General features: G+C 35.3%; 1 protein-coding gene across 2 annotated transcripts; it reads left to right on the top strand.

Moving 5' to 3' along the window:
* The first annotated feature begins 9,009 nt into the window (after window positions 1-9,009).
* LOC114372086 (phosphatidylinositol 4-phosphate 5-kinase 9-like) lies at window positions 9,010-23,162 on the top strand. 2 transcript variants are annotated; one of them, XM_028329478.1, is made up of 9 exons: window positions 9,012-9,160; window positions 10,226-11,608; window positions 12,251-12,418; window positions 13,040-13,205; window positions 13,978-14,088; window positions 20,501-20,688; window positions 21,125-21,273; window positions 22,008-22,173; window positions 22,739-23,162. In XM_028329478.1, exons 2-9 carry the CDS (start codon window positions 10,359-10,361, stop codon window positions 23,013-23,015), a joined length of 2,475 nt encoding a protein of 824 aa, XP_028185279.1. In that variant the 5' UTR covers window positions 9,012-9,160; window positions 10,226-10,358; the 3' UTR covers window positions 23,016-23,162. The 2 variants fall into 2 exon arrangements, with proteins under 2 accessions (XP_028185280.1, XP_028185279.1); XM_028329479.1 differs by lacking the exons at window positions 22,008-22,173; window positions 22,739-23,162 and adding an exon at window positions 21,768-21,992 and having other exon boundaries at window positions 9,010-9,160.
* Window positions 23,163-23,246: the final 84 nt, after the last annotated feature.

Here is a 23,246-nt window from a genome sequence, read left to right as displayed (position 1 = left end):
GGATTTTTAATTTAAATATGAACGAAAGGACGCTTTCAGAAAGTGGAAGCATCCTATCATTTCCACTTGATCCTAACATTATTCTTCTGCCAAGTTGTGTGGTCTGAATTTGGAATTTTCTTACTCAAGTTTTACTTTCTCTGAGGTGTGAGTTTTGTTTTCAGGGAATCTGGTTCACTGGCTAAAGGTTGACTCTAGAAGTTTTGCTGCCTAGCTATTGACATGCAATGTTCTCTCTACCTTTATATATTTGCCTTTTTCATCTCTTTTCCGCATAAGCCAAAGTTCTTATCGGTGTGGTAACATACCTAATTTGCATATTGGTGTTTCAAAATAACAAGTTGCCTTGATCTCACGAGAAATGATGATATTATATATAATACATTTTTTTTAGTTTGATATCATCGTAATTAAAGTCTTAGGTTCCTTAATAGTACATCAAGATATCTCCACAAATTTTGATCTTTTGAACTGGTCATGAGACTAATATTTAATTGGAGCTTAACAATACTTAAAATTAAATATTTGTATTTTTCATATATAGGAAAGATATTAAGATATTGTGTGGATGGAGAAAAGTTTGATCTTGATCTATATTTCACATATGTATGAATACAAATAAAGTCTAATTTGAATTAGAACTTTCCAATGCAAAAAAAGTCACCCAGACTAGCAAAAAATAACATAAAAGATTAAATTATATATGAAAAAAACTGAAAATTTAGATTTATATTCATATAAAAAAACCATATTTATTCCATAAATAATAAGTAACAGCTAAAAAGAAAGAATTTGAATTTGATTCCGAGGTTATAACAAAACCTTTTTGATTAATAATACTACCTTCATCTAATAAAGTGCTAGTACACTAAATTATTTTTTGAAGGTTGCAAGCACATTAGTTAAATGATTATTTTGATATCCCAAGTCCCAGTACTTTTAAAATAAGGATTTATCAACAAAGTTCAACACAGTTGGTAAATAACTAACTTCTTTAAGCATGTTAATAAAAGTTTGATTTTTTTATTATGTGTATAAAAAAAACTTTATTATGAGAGATAAAATTCACTTCGACAGTCTCTGCGTCTCAAAAGTTAATTTCATGATTTTTTACTACGAGAATATCTTACTTTCAGAAAAAGAAAAAAGATCAAAAAGGATTTATTTGTAATTTACACTATTTAATGATAATTCAATTATTATTATTTGTCGATTATAAAAGAAAATTACACTTGTATCAAATAATGTACTATTATAACAACAACTTTAGTATATCCCATTAATTAATAATAAAACCAAATTCATAAATTCTCAACATATATAATATTTATTATTTTTTCTTAAACATCTAGTTCATCATGGGAAAGAAATTCTGATTAATTCGGAGTTCAGTCGGAAGATGACTAAAATTTGATCAAGAATATATTTTTGTCAAGGATCAAATTCGGATAGTATCCAAATGATTTAATGTTGATTTCAACACATTAATTACTTATTGTCCAATCACTTGATTATATTATAGAGAAGTTTTAAGCTGTATCACAATTAATGGTAAAGAATTTTACAATTTAGTCAATTTGTTACTATTTTGTAATCTATTCATTAGTCTATTAACTAATACTACAATTAGTTGGTTATTAGTTGATGAACCCTTTTTCATATGTTTTTACTTCTTTATGTTTGGAGAACAATGAAATCATTTCATTCTTTTCTTCCTAAAATCTATTTTTTCTTGCAACATGATATCAAATCTTCATTAACTTTCTTGTGCCTTTCTTTATTTTATTTTTTTCTATCACCGTGAATGATTCTTTTAAAACAGAGGGACCTAATTGTATAGTAAAAAAATGATATAATTGAAGCATTTTTTTAAAAAAATAATTAATTGCATAGTAAAAAAATATAAAGACTTAATTGATCATTTTAAATAAACAAAGGGACCTTTTTAATAATTAAGTCATCTCATCATTTTGATTTTTGAGACCAAACATAATTTTTGTTGTACACAAACTCAAAATTCATCTAAAAATCCACCCCTTACTTGGTTGTTATATGTAACACCTTGTTTTTTGTAAAATATATAAAAGGAGTTTTATTTAAAAAATAATAGAATTTTTTAGAAATTAAATAAATGAGAGAAAAAAGTTTTTGTTAATTAAAATAAGAGTTTCATAGTATTAGGAAATAAATAGAGTAAAATGATGTTTTAGAAAATAAATGGATGTTTTAATTGGTTATTTATTTAATGAAAGAGTAAAATAGAGTTTATCTTTATAAAATAAAGAAAAATAGAGTAAATAATAAACTCAAAGTACCATAGATATAAATAGAGACATATTAGGTCAGTTTTTACATTTACGATATGTTTCTATATTCTCTCTTTCTCCCAAATTCGTTTTTCCTTCTTCTCCTCTTAAAATCCTCTCCTTTCTCGCATACACTCAAATATGTTCCAGTAAACTATGATCTCGAACTCCTTAACTGTTGGATCATCCTAAAATTTGGACAGCACTTTTGAAACTCATTCTCTCATATTCTCACCGTTGGGATTAGTGAAATAATGTCTGTAGAGAGAGAAATGTCCCTCACATAGAGACAGTAAAATTTAGGCTTCAATCCCTTCTCCTTTTCTCTAACGCTTGGAAACCCTAGTAGAGCAACCAGAGGAAAAGCTTGAGAAATATTAGGAAACCTCTAGAGATGTTATTATCACTGTCAAACTACACATGTGAGCCCACTTAAAGGTAAGAGATAAGTTTATCACAATTGGGGTTAGAATTGAACAAGTGTAGGAATCCTTAGAGAATCAAATTGGAGTTTATTTTGGGATGTTTACTGTATTATAATTCTACCTTTATGATTATAATTATGAGATTATTATGTTTGATGGGTCAATTGATGCATTGATGCAAATTGATTGATAAAATTAAGTGTTCTTGGTGTTTTCGTGTTTTTAACCTATGATTTTGATATGATTATGTGAAATTGTTTGAGTTTAATCATATGAATGTAACATATTAATATTATTATTGTGTGACATGTATATGATGCATGAGGCGTGATAACATGTTGTCTTGGGATTATGGAAGTATAATGAACTGTGTGTAAGTGATAAGTTGAGTATGTGTTAAATTGTGAGGTCACACATGTATTAAGATGTTATGTGCATTGAGTTGTAAGTTATGAACTGTACAATCACACAAATGTAAGATCCTTTAAGGGAGATGAGTTAATGCACGACGAGTATTGTGATGAGATCCACTGTGCGAACCCGACGAGTTTAATCATTTTGAGGCACGATGAATTAAAATGATTTTGAAAACAATTGACTAGTTGTGTATATTGCATAGCACATAGGTAAAGTCTATTTTGTGTCATGTATATATTAATATTGTGTGATGTGTATATGATTCATGAGGTGCGATAACATGTTGCTTTGGGATTATAACATTACGATTGAGATTGGATGTATGTGATAAATTGAGTATGCGTTGAATTGTAAGATACATGTGTGTTGAGATATTATACGCATTGAGTTGTGAGCTTTGAACTGTACAATCACACAACTGTAAGACCCTTTAAGGACGGCGAGTTAATGCATGATGAGTATTATGATGGGATCCATTGTGGGAACTTGATGAGTTTAATCACTTTGAGGTGTGACGAGTAAAAATTATTTTTAGAGTCATTGAGGAGTCGTGTGTTTTGTCTAGTTCATAAATAGAGTCTATGTGTTAAAATATTTTTTGGGCTGGACTTGAATTAGGAGGGAGAGGCCCTGACAGACTCTTCAGAGTCTAGGCCTTAGGGGTAAATACATCCGATTTGAGTGCTTCTTTAAGCTTGTGTCAATCCCACATGATTGGAACATTCTCACAAAACAGCGAGACCCTGATTGGTTTCCCTATGATTTTGCCTAATGACAGTGACCTGACTTACCAATGTGTGGTTTGTCTTGTCATGTACTCCTAGGCGCCGCCAAAAAACTTGTTAACTTGTTGGAAAGTGCACCAATTTTGTCTCAAGTAGTAAAATTTACTCGGAAGTCCGAGTGTCAAATTCACAGAGACTTTGTTTGTATTTGATTTGATGTATACCCAAATTTGTAAGCAAGAGATAAAGAATTATACTAAAAGATAAGAAGAAAGATTAAAGAGTAAAAGACAAAAAGAGTAGAAAAGTTTGAATGCAAAGATGACTTCAGAATTTAAATATGTTGGGACCTAGCATGCCTAACTACCTTTGATGCAATGTTAATGTGTTTCTCTATTTAATATTATTCCAATTTCTGCCCACATCTACTAAGACATTCAACCTCGATCCCTCACGTTGAAGAGCCTAATTTATCTATTATTTCTCCCAAATCCTTTTGCAGAGATAAAACAATAAATTGCATGAAGTTTAGAAATGTATGCATAGGCTAAACAATACCATTCTATCCCTAGCAATGATTTGTTTAGATTCCCTTTTTCAGTTCTTTAGAAATTAAACACTTCCCAATGCCTAATCCCTGAACAGATGCATGGATGATTAGACCATAACAATGAAAATAAAGCACAAAAAAAAAATAATAAAAATTGACATTACATTCAATAGATAGTAAGGAAAGATTACATTACAAGGGCATTGGCTGCTAGGCTCCCAACAATAGGGGTTTAGCCTCTCGTTGCCATGAGAGATTTTACACTTTAGGGGCTGATGTGGATAGAAAAAGAAGAGGATGAATAATGGAAGAGAAGGGGATAATGGCTAGAGATGGAGGGTTTCCCTTATTTGAGAAGCTCAGACTTTGGGTGTATTCAATAAAGAGCTCTGAGTCTTAGTGTGTCTTTCTCCTTTGCTTCTTACTCATTTTATAGGCCTAAGGTAGCTTAAAATTCACATGACCCCACGCTAAGTGTGCCCTTCTGGGCTTAGCAGGGTGATCACGCGCTGAGCTCGAGAACGTCTGGACTTAGCAAGGCGATCACGCGCTCAGTGCGGGATTCACGTTAAGCGCGCCTTTGGGCTTCTTCGTGGGCCCTCTTCGCGCTAAGCTTGAGCTGGCTGCTAAGCGGGGAGACGCACTGGACCTGTCTTGTGCGCTAAGCTAGTTGTTCCACTCTTCAACTTTTTCTTCAAGTTTTTGTGTCAATTTTTCCTCCAAAGCACTTGTAATTTCCTTCCTTTGAATCCCAATGGTAAAAAATTAAAATGATATTAAAATCCTCATTATTTCATTTAAAACAATAGTAAAGTAAAGGAATTTTAATCATTCTTAATCAAAATTAACTATCAATTAAACCCAATTTTCGCAATTATCAGCACCCGATGAGGTTTTTCACTAACATGGTACCACATTGCATATAGGATTGAGTCTTAGTGTATCTGTTGCATAACACATGTGTAATGACCATTGTGACTTGTTACGTGATGGTGAGTAATGAATTGTGTGAGTGTGAGATGTTGTGTTGTACTTAAGATGTGTTGTTTTGAACACATGATTAATATGAAGGTGTGGAATTTGATTAAATTCTTGGGACAAGTGATGTTACACAATGCATGATAAAATGATGCGAATTGTGATAAGTTGAGTTTGTTATACTTATATTATATGTGTGTGTGTTTTCGTTTATCTCTACCTGTTTAGGAATGTGATAATTCACTCTCTCTGTGTTGTTTGTGTTTGGATCCTGTGATGATCTTGAACTTTGTGTTCGTGGGAGCAAATGATTATGTGAATGACTTTAAAAAACCTCGTGCTAGTGGACGCTGAGACATAACACTTTGATAGAATGTGGCATTGGGGCATGAGTTTCTTTATTATTTGCATAATATTATAAACATGTTAATTTATGTTATTCCCCTGCTTAACTTGTTTCTTTTTTGTAAAAATTGGACAATCTTGTTTTGGGTCGGAAATGTTTTCATACCCTTATTTGATAAGTTTTTAATTTAATGATTGACGTGGATGTGAATCTTTTACCCACGTGAATTCTTTTATGTTTATTTATAAAATCTCTTTAATTAATTTCACATTTTCATATATAATATTATATAAATATGTATGTCGGAGTAGAAATTATCACATTATCTAACATATACTTCATCTCTTAAAAGCTCATAAAGTTTTTTTTCTCTACCTAAACTTGTTTCAACCCCGTTGCCTTTGCAAATGCAAATTAGAAAAATTGTCCAAACACTAAAAACTCCACCATAGTTTTTGTGTGTCCCTCAATGATTTTTAAACTTCAATATCATTTGCAAGGCTAAGTATGTATAGAACATTAGTTTGTGAGTTACTTTGATTAAAACAAGTCTCATTCACATTTGGGGATCTCAATGGAGGGTGTCATGTTCTTTAGTGACAAAGTATGCAATTCACCTAACCACAAACCTTATATTTTGTGACAAAGCAAAGCACGTGTCACTTTAATTTGCGAACATGCCAACTCCAACTTCATGTCAAACTTGGGTATTTGCATTATAAATAGACTTAAATAACCTTTTGTTCTTATAAAATAGGGAGATCTTAATTTTAGTATTTTAAAGATTTTTGTTTTGATTTTAATCTTTAAGATATATTTATTACTCTAGTATTTATTGTTAAGTAACAACATTAAATGATTATGTAATAATGACCTTAACATTCCATTAACTTTCATGTCATCAACCAGTCAACCAGTCTAAAAGGACATTTGCATGTAATTTTTTTTGTTGGTATAATATGTTTTTAAATCCTTGTTTATTCAAGCAATTGATGATGTCAAATTTATATAGTGTATTTACTTTTATGCTATTTTGTTAGCTATCCTTTTAATATATTACTACAATTAGTTGGTAATTAGTTGATACTATAATTGGCTAAATTGATCATACCCATCTCATGTATTTGCTCCTTGATTTACTTTTGGAGAGAAATGTTATCATTACCATTTTTTCTTCCAAAGTCTCAACTAATTTTCTATCATAATAAGAAAGAAGGCGCGAAAAAGAAAGATAACTAACTTTAATCAAATAATAAAAGTTGAAGTGACATAAATTGATGTATGCAATCGTGTAGGTTATTCTACGTACTTAGACAAACATTCAAACAATGTATATACAAATTTAGTTCAACATATTATCATGTCAATACGAAAATAAATATTTTCAGAATCAAAATGGAAGATTACATGGAATGCAAAAGGGGCAATTGGACCCACGGCACTGAAATTAAAGCAACAATTAGACACTGGATATTATAGATTGCAAAACTTCTTTCTTCCTTGGCATTCGTATGTCAATTTTCATGTGTTGAATATTGAAGAAATATCTAGGGGACAAAAAAGGTTACAAACATATATACAAAACGTGTTTTGCACACAGTGGCCACAATATTTCATGCCCCAACCACGTCTCCATCAAACGGAAACGCATCAAAAACCAGCTAGCTCCGAACCAATCCAATCCCATCGTCGGTTCTGAAAACGGTGCGTCCCTGAATGATACACGCGAGGAGAATAAAATCTGCATAGATTTTCTTACGCTTATTATTGAAACCATGCCAATTGGATAAATTTTACAAACCCTAATTATATACTCATGTTTTATTTAAACATTATCCACTATTATAATGACGTAGGTGCACAGACAAAAGGAAAAATTAATACGCATATATAGTACGATATCAGGGGAGGTAGAGGCATGCTTTTGAGACTAGTTAGAACCAAAATTGAGTTTTGATCATGTGAGTGTGACTCATGAGTCTTTGAATAACATACGAGAATTAATTTTATCTTACAAAATCATGATCATATTATAAAAAAAAATAGAAACAATTATTTATTATTTTACTATAACCATAAAATTTAATGATTATTTTTTACTATTTATTAATAATGTCTATTTGGATGTAAGATATATATATTTTTAAAAGTTTCTCTACGGAAAATATAGAATTTTTTTGGGTTGAAAAACTCTAAAAAATTGTAAAAAAAAAAAAAAAACTTTACTTAAATTCCTGTATGATATAACTTTTGGGATGGATAGTAAACTTTAAATTAAATCTTGATTAGACGAACTTCTATCAAACACTTGTATAAGAAAAAAAAATTTTAAAAAAATGTTAAAATTATTTAGCTTCTTAAAAAATAATTTTAACTTATGTATAAATTAATTTTAGTTTATGAGAAAACTTTATTATACTTTTCATTCTTTATTTCTTTCTTTTTTCTTGTTAATATTTATTAAAAAAAATTGTTCAAACAAAACTTTTGATTTCATAACTAATCCGAAGACAGAAAACCTGTAACAACACCTTATGAGTATGATGTCATCAAATAGTCAAAAGCACTAGCTGCAATTTTGGGTGGTAACCAAAATTTTGAGTTTTCAATAGTTGGGAACTCTTTGTCTGAACTTGCCCTGTTTGGGAATAACAACCCAATTATTATTGCGCATAAGTACTCCATCAGATTAATATCCACTAATTAAGTACCGTCCAACTCTTTGCGGACAATTTTGTCTTTTCAACCGCCACGCCATATAGGATACATCGCATTCGCCTATGATATCATATGGTCTGAATTTTTGTTGTTTTTTTAATAATAATACTAGCAATATCTACTGATATTTAATCATAGAAAAATGTTGCTTGGAATTAGAATAAAGTGCATATCATCTCATCATGTCCACTTGTTTGGGCTCAAGAAAAACTTAGAAAAGACAAAGGGCAGAGTTTAAATAACGAATTTGTGTTAGAGATCCGATCATACAACCCATTGAAAGATTCCTATTACATTTATGTTTGGGTAAAATAATTTCGTATTTAATTTTTTTTACGTATAAAATTCTCATGGACCAATATTATAAAAATTGAATTAATCTTTGATTTAAAGAGTGTCATATTTAATTTTCTTTTCTTTGTAACAATAAATATATATTACTAACACAATTAATCTTTAATACATTGAATTGTAGTCTCTTATAAATAAATAAAAATGAGATCCGACCAAATCAACACAGTGTTTGTGTAACCATATATTCTTTCTACCAATCGCGTCCGAAAGCGAAATTTGGAGAGTGGAAAAATAAGCTTAAAAGTGTTGTACCAAACAACCCTCATCTACTACCTCTTTTAATTTTCCTCGCCTTCATCACCTACACACTTGACTTCATTCTTTCACTTTCAACTTTCAAGGTACTTTCTCTCTCTCTCTCTTTCTCTGTGCATCGTTGTTTCTATTGAATTGCGGTTATGGATGCTTGATGTATCTGTGCGTAATGTGGAATCGCTTATCGTCATTCGTGTGTGACAAGTGAGAATTTGTTGTTATCTTCTACTTGTTCGTTGCTTGTGGCTTTTTTCTGTGTTCAGTTTAGGTTGCAATATGGATTTCAGGGAAATTAAATATATGTTTTGTTCCTTACGGAATTGAAGCCAAGGAACTAATCGTTTGATTCGAATCACAATTTTCTCAACTGTTTTGCTTTTTTTAAAGAGTGTTTATATGTTTTGAAATTGAAATTTAAGGAGTGTAGAATTTTTCCGAAACTGGTTGGTTGAACTATGAGTTTAGGAGTTTTGGTGGTATAATAGGGGCTATCTTATGAAATTGGAATAGAACTTATTGCTTGACTGTACAATGAATTTTGAAGCTTTGTTTGTTTCAATCCTGAAGGACTAGCAATTTTTTGGTTTTTGGGCACTTTCTCTGCATTTCTTTAGGACTCATCAACTAACTACTACTCTATTTTTTGTGTTACTTTGTATTGTTTTATTTGCTATATTTTTATGAAATAAACTGAATTTTCCCATGATGAGGTAAAGTGTTGTAAATTTGTTCAATTTGGATTTATGCAGTATAAAAGTTTAGTTTCCTACGGAAGCATTTGTCCTTCCATTTTATGTATGCTTATTTTGCATTTGATTTTTGTTTGGTTCTTTTAATTTTTAACGAGTCAATATCTTCTTTTAAAGATCCTATTGATTGTAGTTGTGGTGTCTATTTAATTGCATAATGTTTCCCAAATTAAGACCATGATCGTATGTTGTGGTCTGCCATTTGTTTTCAAGGAAGTAGTGTGTTTGTCACTGCTTTTTAGAATTAATTTTGCTTCATTCTATACTCCATTATGCTCTCTTAGGCTCTTGATGATCATTGTCTGTTCCCCTTTTACATGACATGAATGTGGATCTCTTCAGGCTTGGTTGTGTATTGACATAAGTCTAATTTGTTTTATTTTTTTTACTCCTCTTCTCTAGTCAAAAGGACAAAGATTTTCAAGTGTCAAACTCTTGGTAAGATTTCCTATATGCAAACCTTCTTGTCTTGTAGCTGTTGAGAATTTGGGATAGTTATAATTCTACAAGGAAATTTTCCTTTTGATCATTATGCATGTCTGGCCCTGTGGCCACAGTTGATAATTTGGATGGAGCACTTTCTTGTGCAGAGAGAACAAAATCTCTTGATGCCATTTCTGAAATAGATCATTTATCTATATTTACAAACGGTGAAGCTGGTCATTCCTCTGAAGTTGCTGGATTTAGAGTAGGGGAACTCTCACTTCCTAATGGAGAATCATATTCTGGGTCCCTTCTTGGTAACATTCCAGAGGGTCAAGGTAAGTATGTATGGCCAGATGGTTGTGTATACGAGGGTGAGTGGAGACGAGGGATGAGAAATGGATATGGGAAAATACAATGGCCTTCTGGAGTAATGTATGATGGTGAGTTCTCAGGTGGCTATATCCATGGTACAGGAACATATATTGGCCCTGATAATCTGACCTACAAAGGTCGGTGGCGATTAAATGTTAAACATGGGTTGGGTTATCAAGTTTATCCAAATGGAGATATATTTGAAGGCTCTTGGATTCAAGGAACACCTGAGGGGCCAGGCAAGTATACCTGGGCCAACGGAAATGTATATTTGGGAAATATGAAAGGTGGGAGAATGTCAGGAAAAGGAACTCTCACCTGGGTAAGTGGGGACTCATTTGAAGGAAGCTGGTTAAATGGCATGATGCATGGGCTTGGGGCATATACATGGAGTGATGGAGGCTGCTATGTTGGGACTTGGACACGGGGTCTAAAAGATGGCAAAGGAACCTTCTATCCGAGAGGTAGCTGTCTTCCATCTGCACAAGAAATATATCTCAATGCATTGAGAAAAAGAGGGCTGTTGCCAGATTTGAGAAAACAGAAACAGATACATATTCATCATGCTGCTTCAGTTGATATGGGAGATGTCAAGGTTGGTGAAAGTCAGAGATCAAATCGTGTTTCATCTGATAAGCTCGCCAAAGGAAACTTGTTAAATCTGGAACAATCTCGTAGCAAAAATATTTCTCTCGAAAGGCGCTGGAGTCTTGAGGTATCTATTGAGAAAGTGATTGGGCATGATTCAAGATTAGGATCAACAGATTCTGTAGCAGAAAATGGAGATAAAGTCCCAATTTTGGAACGCGAGTATATGCAAGGTGTGTTAATAAGTGAATTAGTTTTAAATAATAGTTTTTCATCAATGTCTAGAAGGGCAAAACAGCTCCAAAAAAAACTTGCCAAAGAAATTAAAAGACCTGGTGAAGCAATCATTAAAGGTCACCGGAGCTATGATCTGATGCTTAGTTTGCAGCTCGGAATAAGGTATAAAGACACTACCTTGACTTTTTGCACACTCTTGTAGCTTTAGTTGTAAAGCTTCAACTTTCAGATTGTTTTCCCATTTCCTTAGAGACTCACTAAACTAACACTTCAGTGCTTCTAGGAGAAAGGAATGTGGAGATCATCCTTTTCTTTTGTTTGTTTTTCCTCTGAAAAGAAATGTGATTATTGAAAATAGAGAAAATTACAAATAAGGCAGTTTGATAGAATATTTTCAGTTTAGAAACAATTAAAGGCTCAAGTGGTTAATCATCAAAATCAAACACTCTTTGGACATCTGTAATTATTACTAGTTGAGTGATATTTTAATACTTGTTTATATCAATAATTATTTTTTTCAATTTTCCCACACAAAAACATGAAAAGGAACTCTATTTGATATTGGGAATAACTTGACAATTAAAAGATGTTTCATCCTCAATAAACAAATATTTGCTTCTTAGTTGTATTTCACAAATTTTCAGTAGAACTTAGATATGTCATGACTCCTGAGGTAACCAATAAACAATAAAAACACCTGACCTACCTACTTTAGAAGAAAAAAAATGTTATTCTGGAATCCATATTTGCTTTTGCATGGATTTTTCCGTAACTAATGTCAAAAATGGATTCAATATGGCTTAGGTATACTGTGGGGAAGATTACCCCAATACAGAGACGAGAAGTTCGAGCATCAGATTTTGGTCCTAGAGCAAGCTTTTGGATGAATTTTCCTAAAGAAGGTTCTCAATTGACACCTCCTCATCAATCAGAGGGTTTTAAATGGAAAGATTACTGCCCTATGGTGTTCAGGTAAGTATTGACACTTGTTTAGGCTTATTTGTTTCGTGGGGCCATTGTATCATTGATCTTACTCTCTAGACATGCTCATAAACCAATTCTTTCTTTTTTTTGTATGCAGCCCTAGGTTCAGAATTACTCTGTTATTGGTGTATTGTATATCTGTAGAGGAATTGTTTATAATATTCATATCCTGAGCACCTGATTCACAATAATCACTCTATGCATTAGTTGATAGCATCATCCTATTTTACTAGTTTTCATCAAATTTCCATTTTTCCTCTTAAAGTAACTAAATTTAAATAATTCTTAATTTTTCTCAGAAAAGGGGGCAGGGGGATGTGTACATTATAAGTTTTATGCACCTGATTCTGAGTATCCATTTCAAATTGCCTAGTTGATAATCTGAGACGAATAGAATCATGCATTCTTTTTCTTGATAAATATGAAAATAAAGATAAGGAAAAAAAAAGAAAATCATTAATCATAATAATAATTGGCCTTTAATTTTCTACAATCGTGTTTGTATACATAGTAAGGAACTACTGTTACATCCCCCTTTTTTCCTTCTCTCTTTTTCATTCCTTTCACTTTACATGTGATTGTTATATATGACCTTGTGACCTGTTGCAGAAATTTGAGAGAGTTGTTCAAGATTGATGCTGCTGACTATATGATGTCCATTTGTGGAAATGATGCTCTGAGGGAACTTTCTTCTCCAGGGAAAAGTGGTAGTGTCTTTTTCCTGTCTCAAGATGATCGATTCATGATTAAGACACTGCGAAGATCTGAAGTGAAGGTATTTTATTTTATCTGGATCTTGTTCGTTGGCATATGTTGCAGTTGCAGATATCTGTAGCTTCCTTGGAGGCTTTTTTTCTACTGGTTCTCTTTTGGAGTTCAAAATACATTATACAGTTTGAACTCCATTCAGATTCTGAGGTTGACATTGCTGGAATTCTGCATCTAATAGCATTTCATATATCCATAACACCTGTTTGGTTTTGGCATTGTTATCACTTATCAGTGACCCACTTGCAACAAGTGCTGATGATGACATCATTGTGCACTGGATGACGATTAAAATGTGACACAAATTATAAAAGTATACTAAACTTGGCCTTTAGCAATAATAGGGTTCAAATAAAACAAATATTATATATATATATATATATATATATATATATATATATATATATGAAATACTTAAAACAAGTTACATAACCGTCTCATTAACTCAATTGCAGATTTTCACGTGACTGTTTCATGTGGAGAAAATTGACATCTTTACCACATTCTTGATTTTATGTTCCTTTTCCCTGTTGAATTCTCTCTTATTTTTGGGTTGATTTTGTATGACATTTTATGCTTCTCCTAATTCCATATCTCTCTAATAAAACTACTTTTTTAGTAAAAAATGAAAAAGGAAATTTACCCTTTAGCTAACACTTTTGAATATTAAATCAAACTCATTGGAGCATATGCTTAGTAATGATATTTTAGTATTCACTTGCTCTTCTCTACTTCTTTTTCACTAAAAAAAATTGTGATAACCAAATTTTGAAATGTAGGTTCTTCTAAGAATGCTTCCAGACTATCATCACCATGTGAAGACATATGATAATACACTTATCACAAAATTTTTTGGTCTGCACAGGATTATACCTTCGAGTGGTCAAAAGGTAATGTGCATTTTTCTGCACCCGAGTCATTTTCTGGAGCATTTATCTATTACTATTGCCTCAACTTGCACCTTAAAACTTGAAATTCCGGAATATCAAAAAGTACAAGATTTTTCATAAAGCAAATGTGCCACATCAAATATTTGAACCTATCATGACTTAACATCTTTCCTAACTCTTTGGCCATATTGATTATAGCGACATTATGAGAGAGATGAGGGAGAGAGAGAGAGAGAGAGAGAAAGGGGAAGAGAATGGGAGGAGGAACGAAAGCGCAAGAAGGAGTTTTCGATGGAATGATGTGGCGAGGGAGAGACATCAACGACGTACATCTCCAAGATGCCATGCTGGCGGCAAACTTCGAACCAGAGATAGAAGATGGAACAGCAGAGATGGAGGATACAACCAACAAAGGAGCTTTGAAGAGAGATGGAGTGCAGAACAGGAGGACGATAATGACTCTATCACCAATCAATGAGAATGGGTCGAAGTAACACATAGGAGGAAAACGAACGTGGCAGAAAACAGAGGCAGAGTGGAAAGGAGCAGACACCAATGGCAAGATAGGAAGGTGACATGGAGAAACAAGGAAGATGTAACGACCTTCTATTTCTCTAGATTCCCTGAAGGGATAAAGGAGAAAGACTTATGGCAGATTTTCCAGAAATGGGGAAAGGTGTGGGAAGTTTTTATTCCAAATCCAAAAACAAGAAAGGCCATAGATTTGGCTTTGTCAAGTTTAAAGAGGTTGTGGATGAACAGAGGTTGGAAAGGCAACTAGACAACAACATCTTCATTGGAGGGATGAAAATGTTCGTTAACAGACCAAAATTTGGCAGGGGGAAGGTGTTTCGTACAAACCAAAATGGTACCTCCACACATAGAATGGTGAGTATTCAAGAGGTGCCCAAAGGTTTTCAGGAGGACACGAAAGTCACATCTAATGGTGGAAGACCTCGATCCTTCGTTGAGGTGGTTAGGGAGGTGACACTTGGAGAAGGACGCTCTTATAATCTGAAGGAAGCCCCTCAGCGTGCTAAAAGGGCTACTCATAGGCCAGTGGTCTTGAGCTCAAACATGGAGAACAATGAATGGTTTCAGAAGGCTTGGGTAGGGAGATTGAAGAACAGAGGTATGTTCGAAAGGGTGGAGGAGGAGCTAAAATGGGTGGTAGACTTAGAAGTTAACCCCTGTTACTGGGCTGATGATTGGATTATCTTCCCTTACCTGGATGAATCCAAGGCTGCTCGACTTATAAATGAAGAGATGGCGAATGGGTCTACACCCATTTTGGAGCTTCAGAAATGGTCCTCGTCCAGCCCACAGTCTCACATGGGTCCTTCTATGGGGACTCCCGCCGGCTGTGTGGGAGGCGGAACACATGGAGAAGGTGTTGGTGGACATCGGCTAGATGGTGGAAGTGGACGAAAACGTGGAGGAACGGCGGCGGATGGACGTAGCGCGAATTCTGATTCGGACGAAACTAAGATCGGCGATCTAGGAGACGGTGCCGGCCATCATCGACGGAGTTGAATACGCTATCGACGTTGTTAAGGACACGACCAGAATGGGTACGCAGATGAAGACCAACCGAACCACTAGTTGGCTCCCTCCATCACCCTTCTCGACTCAGCCAAACATCCCTGTAATCGTCGGTGACAAAACCCCTGGGGCCAATATTCGCGGCGACTTCTCCGACGGAGGCTTCGACGACATCGTCGGTGACTATTCCAACCAATGGAGTAAGCCCCTTTCGACCCAGGCCCGCCGTGACCACTGGGTCCAATCCCTTGGTCGTTGTTGTTTGGACCGGTCTGTCATCGACAGTGATGACGTGACCCAATCACTTGTCGACAACGAAGAAAGACATCCATGTGATAGTCTTGGTGCAGCGCAGGAACCCATCAACGGCCAAGTTTCCCAGAAAGGTATAGCTTTAAATGCTGAGGATAAAAGACAACTGAGGGATAGCAAGCAAATAGAAAAAGTAAAAGACAGGGACAAAGATGAAGAGGAGGGTCAGCAGGGAGACCTTTTTGAGGATATTCTCGGACACACAGCTATAAGCACAGAGGGGGATAAGGAGGAGGATAAGCCTTTTGAGGAATTTCTGCCACACAGCAGCAATATGACCATAAAGAAGAACAACAAAGTCAATATACCCAGTGGTCAAAATGTCTTAAGGGAAGTAAGAGGGGATTTGGGCCAGCGGATAAATGGCCCAACTCATTCAGCTACAAAGGTCTATGTTAGAAGAAAGGAGGTGATGGAAAGTAGTGGAAAGGCCCAACATCTTAAAGGACCAGCCGTGGACTTAAACTCAGTCTCAAAAACTGATTTGTTGTCATCACTCCAAGGGGACCCCATAGAAAAGCAATGTGCTCTAGTAAAAGAAATGGGCTTGACTTATGGGGAGGATTCTAAGAAGGTCAAGGGGCTTATGTTAGACATGGATAATAGAGATAATAAGGTGGCAGCTGAGATGGGAATTAAAAAACATCAAACATGATCATCCTCTCCTATAATTCCAGAGGTTTGGGGAGGGGAATTAAGTGGGCTGCCATTAGAAGGCTCATTTTAAAACACAAGGTGGATCTTGTTTGTATTCAAGAAACTAAAAAAGAGAATTTCAATAATAGTATTTGTCAGGCCATATGGGGGGATTCTACTGCCTCTTGGGATAGTGTCTCAGTCCAGGCAGCTGGTGGTCTGTTATGCATATGGAATAATTTAACTTTTGAGGTGGATAGGAGGGAGAAAGGTAGAAACTTTATATTGCTTGATGGGAGGTGTGTCAATAATAATCAGAGGCTGTTTATTGTTAATGCCTATGCCCCTTGTGACCTTGCTGGGAAGAGAGTCTTATGGGATGATTTGAGACAGCTGAAGACCTCTAATCCTAATGGTTTATGGTGTTTTCTTGGGGATTTTAACAGCATTAGAAGTCAAGAGGAAAGAATTAGCTTAACTCAAAGAAGTGTTGATTCCTATGGCATCTCAGATTTCAATCAATGGATATCTGAGATGGAGCTTCAGGAAATTAAGTGTGTTGGTAGTAGTTTCACTTGGATTAGGCCCAATGGTAGTGTGAAGAGCAGGCTTGATAGATTCCTGGTTTCAGAGCAGTGGTTATCTCTTTGGCCTGATAGTTGTCAACATGTCCTTCAAAGGTACTTTTCAGACCATTGTCCAATCATCTTGCAAACTAAGATGGTGGACTGGGACCCTAAGCCTTTTCGGGTGGTTGATTGGTGGCTTCATCAAAAGGGTATCAAAGAATGGTGAGGGAGGCTTGGAGTAGAGATCAGCAAGGTGGCTGGGGGGAATTGTGCTCAAAAACAAGCTGAGGAATTTAAAAGTTGTTATAAAGCAGTGGAGCAAAGAAAATGGGAATATTAATGGTAAGATGATTCAGAATCTTCAGCAGATGTTAAATGAAGTGGAAAGTTTAGCCTCTGATAGAATTCTGTCTGATGATGAGGTTAAGGCTAAAAAATCCTTACATCAAGATCTGTGGGATGCTTCAAATGCCTATGAATCTCTATTGAGGCAGAAATCTAGGGCCAAGTGGCTAAAGGAAGGTGATTGCAACATAGCATATTTTCACAAAGTCATAAATTTCAGAAGAAATTACAATGCTCTCCAAGGAATTCTCATTGATGGGGTTTGGGTCCAACAACCTAATTTAGTGAAGAATGAAGCTGTTAATTTCTTCCTTAATAGATTCACTGAACAGAATTATTCTAGACCTACTCTGGATGGGGTCCAGTTCCCTACAATTAATCAAAGGCAGAGGGAGGAGTTGACTGCCCCTTTCTCAGATCAAGAGATCAAAGAAGCTGTGTGGAGCTGTGGTGGGGATAAATGTCCTGGGCCAGATGGTTTTAACTTCAATTTTATCAAAGAGTTTTGGGGAGTGGTGAAACCTGAGTTCAGAAGATTTGTGGATGAGTTCCATGTTCATGGCAGCTTCCCTAGAGGCAGCAATGCTTCTTTTCTGGCTTTAATTCCCAAATTAAATCATCCTCAGTCCCTTAATGATTATAAACCAATTTCTTTGATAGGCTACATGTACAAAGTGGTAGCCAAGCTATTGGCAAACAGATTGAGGCATGTGTTGGCTGGTCTAATTGATGAAAGACAGTCAGCTTTCATTAAAGACAGACATATCCTTCATGGTATTTTGATTCTCAATGAGGTGATTGAGGAAGCTAATAGGAGCAAGAAGCCAGCAATGGTTTTCAAGGTGGACTTTGAAAAGGCTTATGACTCAGTCTCTTGGTCTTTCTTGGATTATATGCTGCTAAGGTTGGGTTTTTGTCTCAAATGGAGAAAATGGATTTCTGCCTGCCTCCAATCAGCAACCATATCAATTCTAGTTAATGGAAGTCCTACAAAGGAGTTTGTTCCTACTAGAGGATTGAGACAAAGGGATCCTTTAGCCCCTTTGCTCTTTAATATAGTAGGAGAAGGTATCACTGGAATGATGAGGGAAGCAGTCCAGAAAATTCTATATAGAAGCTACCTGGTTGGAAAGAAAAAAGAACCCACCAATATTCTGCAGTATGTTGATGATATAGTTTTTGTGGGTGAGGCTGCTTGGGAGAATGTCTATGTTTTGAAGGCCTTGCTTAGAGGTTTTGAATTGGCCTCTAGCCTGAAGATTAACTTTGCTAAAAGTCAGTTTGGGATCTTAGGAGGTGAAGTTAATTGGGCCCATGAAGCAGCCCAAATCCTGAATTGTAGGCAAATGGAAACCCCTTTTTATTACCTGGGTATTCCTATTGGAGCTAAACCTTCAAGCCGGTTGGTGTGGGAGCCTCTGATCAAAAAATTTGAAACTAAATTTGAAACTAAAATATATCTATGGGTGGGAAGATCACCCTCATAAACTCTGTCTTGAATGCTCTTCCAATTTATCTCCTATCCTTTTTCAAGATACCTCAAAGGATAGTTCATAGATTGGTATCCTTGCAAAGGAATTTTTTGTGGGGGGGAGATCATGAGCATAAGAAAATACCTTGGGTGAAGTGGGATGTTATTTGTCTTCCCAAGATTGATGGGGGGCTGGGGATCAAGGATATTTCTAAATTCAATGTAGCTTTGCTGGGTAGATGGATATGGGCCTTAGCCTCTGATCAGCAGCAGTTATGGGCTAGAATTATAACTTCCAAATATGGAGGTTGGTCAGAATTCCAGAATGGCCGAGACAAAGGGGGGTATTCCCACTGGTGGAGGGACCTTAGAAAGCTGTATCATCAGTCTGACCACAACATCTTTCATCAAAATATGGCTTGGAAGGTTGGGTGTGGGGATAAAATTAACTTCTGGACAGATAAGTGGCTAGGGGAAGATTGCACTCTTGAGCAGAAGTATAACCAGTTATTTCTAATTAGTAGACAGCAAAAAAATCTCATTTCAATGATGGACAATTTTACTTAGGATAGTTGGAGGTGGGACATGAAGTGGAGGAGGAACTTATTTGATCATGAAAATGACTTAGCAGTGGACTTTATGGAGGAAATCACTTCTATCCCTATTCAGAGACATGTGAAAGACACCATGCTGTGGAAGGCTGAACCTAGTGGTGTGTATTCCACTAAGTCAGCTTATAGGTTAATGATGAACCCCATTACATCTGGTTCAGATGGGAGGACTTTCAAGATAATTTGGAAGTTGAAAATCCCCCCAAGGGCTGCGGTTTTTTCTTGGAGGCTTATTAAAGACAGGCTCCCCACTAGGGATAATCTTCTAAGCAGAAATGTGCCCATCCAGGAAGCTGTTTGTCCTCTGTGTGGTTATGTGCAGGAGGAGGCGGGTCATCTCTTCTTCAATTGTAAAATGACAATAGGCTTGTGGTGGGAATCCATGAGATGGATTCAGGTAGTAGGACCTCTTCCAGCTTCTCTAGCAAACCACTTTGTTCAATTTTGCGATGATTTTGGTGCAGCAGTAAATTATAGTAGATGGTGTGGGTGGTGGATTGCTCTAACTAGCACTATATGGCAGCATAGGAACCTTCTGATTTTCCAGGGCAAAATTTTTTACTCCTCTAAAGTCATGGAAGATGCTCTATTTCTAGTTTGGTCTTGGTTAAAAGCTAGAGAGAAAGACTTCAACACTAGTTTTAATCATTGGTCGACCAATATCTCGGATTCCTTTGGTTAATCTGGGTGGGGTTTTCCTTTACTTGTTGGGTTAGCTTGGGATTTTTCTATTTTGGAGGGCAGCACCATAGGTGCATTGTATTATCTTACAACCAGTACCCCTTGGTACTGTTAAGTTTATTTAATAATATATATTTTCTGCCTTCCAAAAAAAAAAAAAGACTTAACATCTTTCATGCAAAATGACTTAATAATCTACATTTTATCAGGAGGCTAATACTTATATCTAATTTTCTATTTTGCAGTTTCGCTTTGTCGTGATGGGAAATATGTTCTGCACAGAATTAAGGATCCATAGGAGATATGATTTGAAAGGTTCATCTCTTGGACGTTCTTCGGACAAGATAGAAATTGATGAAAACACCACTCTTAAAGATTTGGATCTGAACTACTGCTTTTACTTGGAACCATCTTGGCAGGAGTCTTTATTGAAGTAAGGGGTATTTACAAAATATTTTCTTTGATTTTGCATTTTCCTTTCTGTTTTTTGTTGTTATAAAAATAAATTTTATTACTGAGAATATAAAGAAAAAGGAAGATAAATTGCACTTTGTTGACAAAGTAACAAAGAACAAAGCAAATAGAAACACGTGTATATCATTTAATTTGTGCATTTTGGATTTATGAATATGTTGTCTCTTGTAGTTCTGCTGAACCGTTATCAAATATTCTAATACTGTATACATTGAGCATATTCAATTTTTTTAGGAATGGATCTATTTTGTGTTTTCCCCAATATATTGTTGCTTAATAAAAATAGTAACTGCCTGTGTTTTTTTGAAATCCTAAATTTTGTCTGGTGAGTTTACCTAAATTTTTATGATGTACAATTCCTGGTTGCAAAAATTGAATATTAGCTCTTTGTGCAGGCAGATTGAGATTGACAGCAAGTTTTTGGAATTACAACAGATAATGGATTACAGCCTCCTCCTAGGTGTTCATTATCGAGCTCCCCAGCAGCTGCATCCATACAACCAAAATAGAACTGCAGATGGATTGCCAATTCTTGCAGAGGAAGGTGGGTATCTGATCCGGCCTAGAAAGCTACTGATTTATTATTTGCCTTTATATGGTTGATATTTATTTCAGATAGGTATTTATAAGTATTTATATCGAGGTGTCTTTAATTAGATGTTTTCATGCATTGGAAATATGAAACTAGTGACCTGGAATGGAGACTGGAGAGATAATGCTATGCCCCTAACTATTGATGTGACCAGCAAACAATATAAACACTGCTTTTGGTTTTTATTAGGTAGGGTAGATGATGAAATTGATCAGGGCTATTTCTGGAAACAACTTTTTTCTTATTCCAAATTGGCTAATGTCCATCTCATTTGTTATTTACAATTTTGTGCTGATTGTTTACTTGCGTAAGATTGATAGGCTTGGCTTAAGTTTGGATTTTCTACTTAAACTATGTTAGTAGCCATTATTCGGGGCAGTGTTGTAAAAACCCAGTGGCTTACTTTTCCTTTCTTTTTTCCTGAGTTTTTTTCTTGTTTTATCTAGGTGCTTAATTTGGTTGACATCTAATCAGAGTTTTACTCACAACTATGATAATGGTTAGGCACCACACCATTTTAGAAAGCCTGAAAGGCTTATCTGTTTGTCTATCATTATGCTTTCAAGTTTCAGCATGATTTATCATTGCATAGCGAAGAGCTTCTGGGCAATGGGGTACGAAGTTTATACTAGAATTGTAATCATGGAGCTGATTAGTTTCAAAATTTCACTAATGACCAACTGCAGACCCTCTAGAGGATGAAGGATCCAACTATCCACAAGGCCTTGTTCTGGTCCCTCGGGGTACAGATGATGATAGTGTTGTTGTAGGGTCACACATTAGGGGTAGCAGATTGCGAGCTTCGGCTGCTGGGGATGAGGAGGTGGATCTACTTCTACCCGGTACAGCAAGGTATGGTTTCTTTAATATTATGTATCATTTTCAAAATCACAGTGGTCCAACTATCCTATTTTTATGTTTGAACCTTGCACCTCCAAATTCTTTATCACTTCTATGTTCATAAATTATAAACAAATTTGGGATGTTGTGACACTTCTACTTTTAAGGACAATTGTGCTGTGTGATTGAGAGATCACCTGGTCATTGCCAAAGGATGCATGGATGCTCCTGTTTGAAAATTAATTCCCGTTAGGCTATCTCAATCACCCGTGAAAAGTGATTTTTCAATGCTGGAAGCTGATTGATAAATTTCAAGGTGGAGAAAATATATGTACTCTGCCACAAATTAAAATATTTGCAATTCTTAAACTTTCTTAACAATCCCTCGGTGCTCGAATCTTTATGAACCCTAAACATCTGTCATACTTGTTGCACATTGATAGACTTTATATGGCTATTTGTCTTGGAAGAGATAGATCTTATCCCTTTCTTTTCTCCTAACAGTCTAGGCATTTCACTTTACTATAGTAAATATTGTAGGCTGAGGGTTTTTCCTACTTTGCAACTTGTTATGCAGACTACAAATCCAGCTAGGTGTGAACATGCCAGCGAGGGCAGAACAGATTCCAGGAAAAGAGGAAATGCAAATGTTCCATGAGGCTTATGATGTCGTACTTTACCTGGGTATAATTGACATATTGCAAGAGTACAACATGACTAAGAAGATTGAACATGCATACAAATCAATTCAGTTCGATTCATTGTCTATCTCGGCAGTGGATCCAACATTCTACTCGCGTCGCTTCCTGGATTTTATTCAGAAAGTGTTCCCACCACATGAAATGGCAGGATAACAGTTTGGGGATTAAGTTCAACCAGTTGGTTTATTCAGAAAGTGTCATTGTCACATTGCCTCCTTTTGTGCATGCTGTATAATTGACTTGAATATGTTTAGATTTTATAAATATGCTAAATATTAATTTTGGTCTTTTCTATTTTCATCTTTTACATCTTAGTCTTTTTTAAAATTTAAAATTAACTATCCACAAGTAAAAAGTATTTGACAGTACACATCTCATGTTTAA

Source organism: Glycine soja, chromosome 10, assembly GCF_004193775.1.
Source record: "Glycine soja cultivar W05 chromosome 10, ASM419377v2, whole genome shotgun sequence".
NCBI classification, from domain to species: Eukaryota; Viridiplantae; Streptophyta; class Magnoliopsida; order Fabales; family Fabaceae; genus Glycine; species Glycine soja.
Note: the sequence above shows the minus strand (reverse complement) of the source record. Positions and strands in the feature narration are given on the sequence as shown.

What these genes read in the sequence shown, in the direction of transcription:
- LOC114372086 (XM_028329478.1), top strand. Translation starts at nt 10,359, where the DNA reads ATGTCTGGCCCTGTGGCCACAGTTGATAATTTGGATGGAGCACTTTCT. An exon ending in TACTGCCCTATGGTGTTCAG is followed by an intron (nt 12,419 to 13,039) that starts GTAAGTATTGAC and finishes GACCTGTTGCAG; the next exon opens with AAATTTGAGAGAGTTGTTCA. An exon ending in TGGCAGGAGTCTTTATTGAA is followed by an intron (nt 20,689 to 21,124) that starts GTAAGGGGTATT and finishes CTCTTTGTGCAG; the next exon opens with GCAGATTGAGATTGACAGCA.